General features: G+C 33.9%; 2 protein-coding genes across 2 annotated transcripts in view; one reads left to right on the forward strand and one right to left on the reverse strand.

Annotated features, from left to right (window-relative positions):
• Positions 1-12,482, reverse strand: part of LOC144970330 (uncharacterized) — a 27,549-nt gene that overhangs the window by 9,656 nt on the left and 5,411 nt on the right. The window lies entirely within an intron of this gene.
• LOC144971970 (deoxynucleotidyltransferase terminal-interacting protein 2-like) lies at positions 3,727-8,941 on the forward strand. The gene is made up of 7 exons (XM_078913049.1): positions 3,727-4,086; positions 4,455-4,539; positions 5,643-5,685; positions 5,922-5,993; positions 6,569-6,733; positions 7,465-7,574; positions 8,824-8,941. The coding sequence occupies exons 1-7, from the start codon at positions 3,981-3,983 to the stop codon at positions 8,882-8,884; spliced, it is 642 nt and encodes a 213-aa protein (XP_078769175.1). The 5' UTR covers positions 3,727-3,980; the 3' UTR covers positions 8,885-8,941.

Genomic DNA, 12,482 nt, shown 5'->3' on the forward strand with positions numbered 1-12,482 from the left:
TATTTTATGCTGCACAAAAGGGTACTTTAAAGTACTTTAGAATTTTTTTTGTTTTTCCCCGACCAAGAGATAAAATAGCTGATGTGGATACTTATTTTAAATCTCTCTCTCTCTCTCTCTCTCTCTCTCTCTCTCTCCCCTCTCTCTCTCTCTCTCTCTCTCTCTCTCTCTCTCTTCTTCCTCTTGTTTTGTTAATTAATTGTCGCAACTCCGTGTTTCAAAGATATAATTCGCATTTTGATTTTATAAATTTTCTGGGGGTCAAATTCAAGTTAGCCATTTATTTTTTTAATATTTCGTTTCGGGCGGGAAATTTTCCATCGGGTGGTGCTTGAAATTCATCCTGAAATTTGAAAAAAACGAGTAGCAGATTGCAATTGCAGCGGGCCCCTGGTGGCCCGGGTGTCTCTGGTATATGAGTATGGTCATGAGTGCTGTATTCTTTCGTTTTGAATTTGGAATAGGCTTTTTTTAAGGCTAGAACTAGCGGTCTATCAATTGGGATTGTTGTCAGCCCCTCCCTGACGGGCCTTTTACTTACAGTAAAGGGGTCTTTGGCGTTTTGTTTTTGATTTTTTTGTATGGGAGTGTGAGTGACTATTCATCCTGGAATGAGAATAGAGGTAGTGGCACCTTCTCGCTATTCTCCCCACCCCCCTCCCACCCCCCCACCCACTAGCCCTGCCCCTGCCCCTCCTCTCACCCACAGGTTAGTCTGGCTTCACCCATCGTCATTTTCTCTCACGTGATGCTTTGTGATACTGGGCGTAAGGAGAGGAACATACTCAATGAACACCTTGCATTCAGAAAACAACACCCCTCCCCCCTTTTTTTATCGACTTTTGTAAAGTACCTCAAATGGAACCAACTAATCTCAGATGTTGAAGACCAGTGTTTGAAATTTTATGACCCCAAAAGTTTATAAAATGGCTGCCTGATCAGTTGAAGATATTGGAGTGGACATTGCTCTTGGGACTTCAAATACAACTCTTATAAATGTCTTTGAATAAAAATAAAATTAGTCAGTCTGTTACCGTAAAAAATGTCAGTCCGTTACCCAACAATAATACCTTAAATGATAAATTTCTCAACCAATTATATTACAGTGCTAAAGCCATTTATGTAAGAACAGAAAATCTGAAATAGTAAGTCTGTACAACAATCACATCTACAACAATCACATCTTTTGTAGGTGAAAAAATACTGTTTTAACGGTAACAGACTGACATACAGTTTCCCAAGGTCATTAAAACAACCGATATGGACAAGATTTCATTAAAATCGTAAATTTGAATGTTCATATAGGTTCCCGATACTTATTATAATTGTTTTAATATCAATAAACAACAGCAAAGGTGGCTATAATTTTGTAGAAGTTGCCAGATTTATAATAATAATATTGAGAAAATATTCTTTTCGTTCCTCAAATAGCGGATACCCTTACATAAAGCTACAATAAGCATCCTGTACCACAAATATGCATGACACATCCTTATATTCATAATCCTGAATGAATTTCCAACAAATTAGTACCAAATTTTAATATGTTCTTAAGAATTTGTAATCCACCCCCTCGGTTTACATTTTCATGGAATTGCCCTTTTACTTAATTACAACATCCGTGCAATATCTTTGGTATTGTATCACTCCCTTGCAATCGTCAATTGTCCACACCCTCTCTTTAAACGCAAATAACCCATCTTACCTATTATTGGACGTGTCCAAGTGTCACATTATCGCTTTGATGCTCTTTTCATATATTGTTTTAAATCCACTAATCAGCATTTTGTACATTAACCCTCGAAGCGTCAATAGTACCCGGCCAGAATGTCGGGGCAATTTCATTGATTTTACCAAGGTTTAGAAAATAAGATGTAGTAGCTTTGTTTCCAAGAATAAGATTGTAAAAGTATATATTTTCTGAAAGAGGAATAAATTATGAATACTTATGATCATTTATAAACGACATTGTGACCTTGACCATCCTTTGAGATGACATTGACCTTGACCTTGACATTTATTTTTATCCGGCTCATTTACTTTGACCAGGGATAAGTCAGCTAAATTTTGCCTTAATTGAAATTCTGAAATACCCAAGTTGTAGCTCATCATTTCCTTTTTCAGACAATATATAACAATAGATGCGGTAAACGTGTGAAAGGACAGAGGATAATCCTCAGTTACAGTCTCTGGGGCTTGAGGTACCCATGTAGGCCTATTTTCAGTTTCAGTTTCTGCGTCAATCGATGTAGAATCATCACTATCATCCTCCTCCTCACTATCTTCATGATCACTCACATGAGGAATGTGATCAAAATCATCCTCTTCATCACTGTCGTCGTTCATGAGAGCAGTAAATAGGTTTCTATTAGCTAAAGTAGATCTATTTCTAGATCTACGGAGGCCCGAAGGCCCTGGTTGTGGCTCAGAATCGGTCATTTCGAGATGCGGTAAACGTGTGAAAAGAACGCTGAAAATCACGGTTCAATGGTCTGTTGGCAAGAAGGAAACGAGAGAAAACGAAAGTAGACACATCAAGGACTTCACACAAAAGAGTTCTTATGTGTGTCTAGAGTGCCGGTCGTTGTATAGTCACTTTAAACTAGGGTCAATTAGATCGGCCCGAACGTTATGGTGGCGGCCGATTAAATCGGCCCTTGACGCTTCGAGGGTTAATATCATGACACAATTGTGTCATTCAACATCATAGTGTGTCTGTCGTTCCATGCACCTGATTCGTCTGAAATCCAACACCTGCCATTCCAAATTCCTACTTTCACACGTTGTCATTTTAAGCATTTTTTCAATCCCAGGTGCAGTCGAGATCTTTTTCTGACCCTCCTGTCCACCAGCAGTGATTTGGGTAGCTGGATCTCTTAGATTTAGTGGAAAGTACTTTGCGATAGAATAGCACCCTATCCAAAGGGTAGCAAACAATTGCTATTGTCAGTTTCAGGCTATAGGAACTCTATGGGCCAAATGGCTCTGAATGACTACTTTATAAAGAAGGCTTTCGTCCACAAAAAGTTTAATTTTTTATCCTTTTGACTCAGCATATCATTGAGTTAAATAAAAAAAGAAGTGGGCCTAAAACTGTTCCTGGAGGTACACCTGACAGGACTGGAAGTGATGATGACATTTTGTTCTCAACAATGACTATTTGGGATCGCATAGAAAGAAATGTTTTAATCCATGCGTGGGAGGTTTTTAAAATCCCATAGTCAGTGATCAAGCTTGTTCAAGAGGCTTTGTGGTGTACTTTATCAAATGCTTGGTTGAAATCCATTAGAATGGCATCTGTCTGGCCTCCTTTATTAAATTAGCAAAATCATTACAAGTCGTGATCATTTGTGACTTGCACAAACAATGTTTGTGAAAGCCATGTTGGAAACCAGTCAACACATTGTGGTAATCAAGGTGTTTCATGATATTGGTGCATATTACATGTTCCAACAGTTTACATGATATTGATGTGATAGATACTGGTCTATAATTTTCAGCACTTATTGAAAAATGAGCTTCAGGTGGATTTCTAGTTCTATAGATGGATAAGATTAAAACTTATCTATCAACTGTGCTGCTTTTACTTCAACATTTTCTTAATTTTTGTTTAAGTTAAAGTACTCATGCTATTTTCATTGTTTTGGATCAATGTTTTTGAATGTCAAATTTCAGTATTGATTCTTATTTTTATTTTTTGCAGTTCTTCATGGTTACGGTTGAATCAGAAACTGGATTTGTAATTTGATGAAACAATACATCTGAGTCTCGCCAGTAAAAAAAAAAATATCAGCAGTCATGGAAATGGAAATAGATTCAGATACAGCTAATACTAGCACTATCATAAAAGAAATAATCCATCTTCTTCAAAGCAATTCAGACTTCCAATTTTACACCGCAAAGACAAACAGACAATATTTAAATCTTATCTTAATAATAAAAATAATTTTTCTGAGGAGAGGAAATCACAGCTTACAGAAATGACAACAAAAAGTATCCCTTCAGATTTCATACCTTGGTGGGAGTCCTTTACATCAACAGAGAGCTCCAGTGAGAGATCTTCTAAAGTTTTTGAAAGTCAAAGTGGTAGGTAAATTGTTAGAAGAAATACGTTTTTCTTCAAAAATAAAGATAAATGTTGTCCCTCCTGATCCAGAATGCTTATGATTTCCTTTCTTGTATCGAAAAATAAATCCACCCTAAGTTTTACAAGCATTCAACTAAGTGACAATTTTTGTCACATTCTCTCCTTATTTATGTTAAAGATTTTTATTTAATTGTGGATTCAATGTGATCAAAGAATTTGATTTTTGATTTGGTTTTTGGGTTTATTAAATTTTTTTTTTTTAGAGATGTAATTCCTTTCTTCTTTGGGCGATTTTATTTATTCTTGTCCCACAACTTCTCAAACCAGTCAATAATCAAAATATCATTGCATTTATTTCCTTTTTCAGGGAATGGGTTTTACAATTGTTGGTTTGATAAATCAAGTGCAAGTACGGAGGGTGACTGTTGGCTAAGTGGATCACCAACTCAAAAGTATGTGTAATTAATTTTTATTGTTTTTGTTCCCTACTAATTATTATTTTATGTGTTTAGTTACATTTTTGTTGCTTGCCGTGAGTCCTGATTTAGACAGTGATGTATTCAAAAAGGTATTTCTTTTTTGCTGGGGGGGGGGGGGGGGGGGGGGGGGTGTAGAAGAAAAGGTTTTAGTTTTAGTTGTAATATAAAGAAAAAGTTAGTATAATGCAAATAAATCAAAAGCGTACAATAACCTTGTTGCACCTATACTATCGTTTTGTACCCACTATTCAAGGTTAGACATCAAGTTGAAAGAAAGTTAGGAATTGATCACGTTAGATCGTTTGAAACTGTCCATTATAAAATCACTCTCCCATGTTTTCAAATCGTGCATATTAGTCTTTTGTATAATCATCATATGTCATACAATCATGATATGTAATTCAATGTTATATCTCAATTCAACAAGTGCACTGTAAAGCTATAATACTCTTTCAATATCTAACATTTAAACTTGCCAACATCTAAAGACAGGCATGGGGTAAAAGGTATTTGAATAATGTTAAATTTTGTGAGGTTTGGTTGGTAGACTTGCTTTGGCATTATAGTATAAGAATGACTGATTAAGAAACTACCTTTTTTTAAAACATGAACAGTCTTCATCTCTCCCAACTCAGTGGAGGATGACATACCAATTAGCATACGACTCCCCTTCTTCCTCTTGATGTTTATTTTCTTTTTTCAAACACTTCTCTAATTCCTTAATTTTTGTATTTTATTCAAGAATTGCATTTAGCTTGTGAGCACTCTTCCTTATTCCTGATAGCCTTGCTTATATTATGGAAACCATTGTGCTGCTAAAATCTAATGATCCTTACATATACAAGGGTTTAATTGTCTTGTTATTTAATGGAGATTAGAGAGAGGATATGTGAATCTGTCAAAGCACTCTTTAAATGCATCATAAGAAATGTGTGAAAATCTCACGTCTGACTTTTCTAAAGACGGCACTAAAGTTTGAAAATGGGTTTTTCAGATTTCCTGTCCTTAATTTTTCTTGATTTAATTTTGTTATTATTATTGAGAATATCTTACATTCTATTTTCCATTATATTCAGACCCACATCAAGCACTCAGAGTACTTCTCAAGTTGAAGATATTGTGAGTATTTTCAGTTGTTCTTTGTTTGTTTTTTGTTTTTTTAGGCGACATTATGGTGATTGATGTTCTAATTTTAAGGAATCAACTGCTTAGTCACATAATCTAAAACGTAATGTTTCTAGTTAGCATTAATCATAATGATTTCGAAAAATCAAGAAGTTAATGAAGCTTTGTGTCATTGTGCCATTATTGGTTCATCTATTTACAAATACTTTTATTTCTTTTATATTTTCTAGGAGGTGCCTTCAATTTACGATAATGTCTTATCACAACCTAAGGGCAGAAAAGAACTGAAGAGAGAGAGGAAGGTAAGCTGTTGGTTTTAGATCGAATATGGCTCATTACTGAGAGAAAAGATAATGATTTAGAGGAGTTGACTCTTCCAAGTTGATCATGATGATTTTTGGTAGTAAGCAGGGCAAATTTTTTATATTGTTTTTTTTTGTTGGGGTTTTTTTTTTTCCTTCAACGATTTCTAAATCGATTTTGCTCACTTTTTTTTTTTTTATTACCATCTTATTGTATTAATGAAACAAGAGAGTCAGATAAAAGAAATTCTTATTATCTTTAAATGAACAACACGTAATATTTTTTGGGGGAGGATATACCAAAGAACACTTGTTTGTCAATATGCTTGATTGTGATTATTTTAGTATCAAGGACAATTTAGTTGCTGTACTTTTTAAAATCATTTTAATCAGTCACAAGCTCTGCTATTTCATAAGTGTAACTTAATGTTTGTTTATTAAAAAATTGACAAAATTTCTGACATCTGTATCATACTTTGATTTGATCTTTCAACCCTGTCAATTTGAATTATATGTTTGGGCGTTTACATTAAAAATGGAAACATAACTGATGCAAATCTTCAATATTTTTACAGGAGCAACGCAATAAGACAGCAGGCAAGAAATGGTTCGACATGAAAATGCCAGACCCAGATAGCCAGCTGAAGACAGATATGGAGCTCTTGCAAATGAGACAAGCCCTTCATTCCAAGAAGTTCTTCAGAAGAAATGACAGAAAGACACTTCCCAAATACTTCCAGGTTTGTCTTATCATAATTACATTTTAATCACATGGTTTATGTTTCCTGTTCCATTTATCTCAGCCTTGTTAAAAGACTACTGCTTAATGATGCTCACATCATCTGGCATTAAGTTCCTCTAAATTTTTTTTTTTTAATGTGAACTCATGCAAACCTGTTATAACCTAAGCTTGCTAGATCCTTATCTATTTGCATACCAAATCCACTTCAGATAGAAGATCCCCTTTTAATCATCAGAAAATGAAAGAAATTGAAGAATTGATATAAAATGTCTATATTTATAAATTGTTGAGATTTTCTTTGCTCACTATATAATTTTTTTTTCTCCAAAATATATAGTAGTTCGTTTCATCATGCTCAAGTAACGATTGATTCAAAAATAATGACAATCCCATTGTAACTCTTAGAATTGCCTTCGACATTATATCAGATAAAAACTCTTTTCCATATGTTAATCTGTCAAGGTTTTATCTTAACCTTTATGTCGACCCAATATGACAATAAAATTGAACTGAAATACATCATTTTATTTTGATTCTAATAATCAATTGAGAACATCTCTAATCAAGATATCGATGCCTTATTTTGGGAGTATATAGTTTGACAGTGAGTCTGTGAGTGGAACATATCAAGAAAAGGGGCTATTTAAAAAAATGTATCTAAACTTTATACACAGGGATTTTTTAAATTCGGTATGCCATATTTTTATTGTTCTATTGAATAAATTTCAGATGGGTACTGTGGTGGATGAAGGAACAGATTTCTACAGCAGTCGTCTTACCAAGAAGGAACGCAAACAGACTCTTGTGGAGGAAATGATGGCAGATGTAAATCTTAGACAGTGAGTGGAGCTATTTTATTTACATAGTTAGCCACACCCATACTTAGTTTTAAGTTTAAGTCAGAATTGTCAAATTGTCCCAAAATAACTTCTTGTTATAATTTTACTTTTTTAAAGTACACATTCAATGTGTGTTGTGTGTGTTAATTTTTTTTTTTAAATGTTTGCTTTTGTTTTCAGCACTTAAATGGATATTGATTCATTATGAAATTATGAACACATCGTTTTCTGCAGTGTTCCATTCATTTTCTTTATTTCTTAGGAGTGGTCAAATTTCACTGGTAATTAGAATTTAGAGGTTTTTTAAATGATACTGAATAGGTTTTTGTGATTTGTATTTCAAATGGGTTCCTTTAGATAATAATGTAAGAAAAAACAAAAAGAATGTTGTATATTCTTAGTATATAATATGTTGTTTTTTCTTAGAATGCTCAGCCTTTTGTCTTAGTATGCTCAGCCTTTTGTAAGGTCTCAGTCGTTCTTATTTGTTCATGGAAGAATAAACCAAGTTGTTGATTTGAGCAAATCCGGTCAAACCAAAGTTCAAGGAATTGATTATCGTTTTTTGCTTTATACAAATAGTCACTGAAAATCATAATAAAGTTTAGGGGTGTTTCTGATTTTTATATAATCAATGAGTTGCCTACCTTATATTGAAACTAGAGAAGAAAAGAAGTGATAACATTTTGCGCTGGAAGAATGCAATGCTAATAACAGATCATGAACAGTGCAACTGTTCAGTTTGGATTAAATGTAAATTTTTAAAAGGGTGTATATTTAGTCTAGAAACAAATGCTATTTTTTTAGTTCAGTGCTTTTGGATTGTAAAAGGGGTCCCAATTGCTAAGTTGGTAGAGCACTCGCTTCACACGACAAATGGAACCTGTGTGAAGTCAGATATTATTTTTTTTTCTGATCCCCCTGACCACTCAGCAGTGATTGGGTAGATGGGTCTAATAGATCTAACAGAAAAGACTTATCATAGTTATCACTGTGAACAAAAACTAACACAGAAAGAAAATATCAAGTGCTTCAATTTGTTTCTTAATTGGGTTTCATTGTGTAAATTTATTTAAGTGTTTCATTTACAATGTGATGGACTCTTTTTATTAGTATAGCTCAGTCATATCAATTTAAGCATGCCAATTAGAAGATTTATGAAATTATCCAACTTTTTTCATAAAATGACCTTTAAGAAGTAAAACGTTTGCATAATTATTTTTTTCTTTCTCTGTCTTTCTTTCTCAAGGAATGCCAAGAAGAAATATCAAGAGTTAAAAGGAAAAAGGAGATCAAATAAAACAAGATGAAAGTTATCGATGACATCCAAATATTATAGCATTCATAATAAACATATTTTAAATTTTCATTTCTCTTTTGTTTTTGTTTTTTAATCTACTACGGGGAAAGAACTATTTTCATTCGATATTGTACCCACCATCATTTAATGAGGGCAGATTGGTAAACAACGCTGTCTGTGTAACTTGGTACATCCTCTGTTGATTTTTCTGTGTGGTCCAACATGAAGTGTAAGCCAATATAGCCTCTGACCCGTGACACAGCAACATACAGTTGTCCGTGTGTGAAAACAGGTTGTGGTAAGAAAATCAACTGCGAAAATAAACCTGAAGTAGCAGACGTGAGCAGAGTTGAAAGACGATCCTGGGGAGGCTTTCTGAAAGCTCCTACAAAGGGAAACAACTCAAATAATATTCCCTCAACTAACCCCAAGAAAAGATAAAACCTAGTAACCTTTAACTAACCCTAATAGAAATAGGAAAAACAAACACCCTAGCACCTTTGCTAAGAATTATGGCTAACCCTAATAATTTTTTTTAATCCTCCGATCTCGAGCTAACCCTAATAGAAAAAAAAACCCTCAGATTGCTTTGCACTACTTTTCAAAACTTCACAAATCATAATGGTGGCCAAGTATCAAAACAATTGTCAAATTAGGACATTTTAAACTTTCACAAATCTATCATGGTTTGTTCTAGAGGTTTTTTTAAAATGCTTCTATATGATGACAAATTGAATTAATAAACGTCTGACAAAAGATCAACAGTGAAAATACAAATTGAAAGAATACTGGGGATGTAGGAGCTTCCGGAATGTCTCCCCGATCCTGGGATCGAAAACTTACCTCACAGTACAGTAGTACATTACTCAGGTGATCATGTTTTGATTGTTGATTGGTAAAATTGAGAGTTTGCCCATAATTCAAACTAAGTAAAATACACTGATCTAACTAACATGAAAGAAAATGGGTGTCTTGACCACTTTAATCCTGAGGTCAAATGAAGATCTGAAGCAGACGCGAACAGTATCAAGTATTCCATCATAATAAGATGTCTATTTTTGGTTTGTTCGGGCTAGAAGCTAGACTGATACAATGGGTACGATCTATATTACATTTCCATGTGCTCGAGGTCATTGGTCACATTGCAAAGTGTGCTCAAAATGACCCACATAGTGAAAAGTGTTCGCATTTTAAGAATAACCAATGTTACAATTGGTCATTTTGCTCAGCATGATACATGGGTATGTTTACAACGTTCATAAACAAAGCAGCGTGCTTAGATACATTGAGAAAACTCCAATCGTTGTACAGCAAAAATTCATGTGATCGATGAATAGGTTGGACGAAAACATGAATATACATCGCTCCCATTGACAGATAGGGCAATAATTATCACATCGATGGCATAAAAACGACAGTAATATTAGTTGTTGTTAATCGGTGAAACTTATTTTAAATTTCTGTAAATCCGAATACCCTAATGTGATCAAGTGAATAATATCATTATGAATGCCACGATTTGATGAAAAAAAAAACAATCAGACCCGGACAGCTCCTCACTCAGGAATTTCTGTATTGATGTTTATACTGGACAGATAGAGTGGAGGGTGTGGCCATAAGTTAAACCTTGGTATTATCCACCCGAAACCATCACATTGAAAGCATCAAAGGGGCAATAATAATACTTGATGTCATAAAGATAGAGTTGAGGGTGTGGCCATAAGTTAAACCTGGGTATTATCCACCCGAAACCATCACATTGAAAGCATCAAAGGGGCAATAATAATACTTGATGTCATAAAGATAGAGTTGAGGGTGTGGCCATAAGTTAAACCTGGGTATTATCCACCCGAAACCATCACATTGAAAGCATCAAAGGGGCAATAATAATACTTGATGTCATAAATAGATGAAAACTGTTGAAAACTTAGTGTAGATCTGAAATCCTTTAATTAATTAAGTGAATACAAATGAATAATAATGTGAAATTGAATGTAAGCTTCAATTTAATTAGAAAAACAGATCAAATTAACGTTTCAGGTTTCCCCTTTATCAACAAAACAGGATGAATGAAACACCACAGATGACTTCCTCCTGGTGTCACTAATGATTTATACTTATACCGACATCCCTTATTTATTATTTTTTGTAAATATATAATAAATAAGGGATGTTGGTATAAGTATAAATCATTAGTGACAGCAGCAGGAAGTCATCTGTGGTGTTTCATTCAACCTGTTTTGTTGATAAAGGGGAAACCCGAAACAATCATTTGATCTGTTTTTGTAATTATATTGAAGCTTACATTCAATTTCACATTATTATTTATTTCTTCGAGCAGCAACATTTACATTAAGTGAATACATTATTTCGAATGGAACGATTGGCGCAAAAATGCCAAACTGACAACTTTTTACAATGTCGAAATTGGTTGTTTTTTAGAGTTTTAGTGTCGTTGGTACGTATTTTATGATATCTGTTTGACTCAACGAACTTTCAAACTGACTTTAAATTATAAAAGGAAATCAAGTTATCTGTCTATCTATCTGTAAAAAATACATTTCGAATTTTCAAATCTTTCAGTAGAGTTGTGCGCCGTATAATTTTTTTATTGACTCAAATAAGCACAATGTTCTCCACAAGGCTATATTTTTTTAAAGAAAGTATTTTAGTTTATAATTGCTTTAGCATTTGAGTCCTTCTTTTGGAATGAGACCTTGGTTTTGCCCATGATTGTTTTATTTGCTGCATAGCTGTGAATTTTCGACGATTTGTGCATTTTTGTAATAACGGCACCAAATTTGGCACAAATGGAGACATGGTCCACATTATCAAATTTAGATATGGGCCAACTGACCTTGACGAGCTTGGTATCCACTTTCAAAATGGCTGCCTTTTCAATGATAAAACATATATCACTGCCCAACTACTTCTGAAACTGTCCAAGAGTCCAAAATCCTTGTACCTATATTTGTAATTCATTGTTCACCATTGATATTAATATTAAGGCACATACTAACATAACGTTTGGACTTTTATTCTTTGTCAACAGTCCGATTAAGTGAATCGACATTATTAAGCGTATAATCAATATTATAGTTTTAGATAAACTCACCAGATGGAGCTAATGGGTCTAAATGATAGTTTAGGGACTTATAAGTTTAGGTTTAGTTTCTTTTTATAATTTTTGTTTTATTTATTTATTCTTTCTTTATTTATTTTTAATTACAGAATTCTTAAATTCTCCTAAAAGAAAAAAGATACAATACTTGGGTAGAGCTAGCTCTCTCTCTCTCTCTCTCTCTCTCTCTCTCTCTCTCTCTCTCTCTCAAAAAAAAAAAAAAAAAAGAGTAAAAATAACACAATTAATTAAGGATAATCCAACATGAAGTAGAAATAGTAAATAGTCGAAAGATAATAAAGACACCGTTGCAACCAACATAAAATTCAAGCGTTGCGCTCGAAAAATTAAAATCTAAAGTGGATCGAGAATCGAGAAGGCTGAGAACTCGGCCCATTCGAAATCAGCTGATTTTGCCGGAAAGCTGACTATTAACTATTAGTAAGTACACAAAGCTGAGGACTCATCACACAGTCGGTCCAAAATA

The sequence above is a fragment of the Berghia stephanieae genome, chromosome 4, assembly GCF_034508935.2.
Source record: "Berghia stephanieae isolate SIO BIC M18660-M18661 chromosome 4, UCSD_Bste_1.3, whole genome shotgun sequence".
Lineage (NCBI taxonomy): Eukaryota > Metazoa > Mollusca > Gastropoda > Nudibranchia > Aeolidiidae > Berghia > Berghia stephanieae.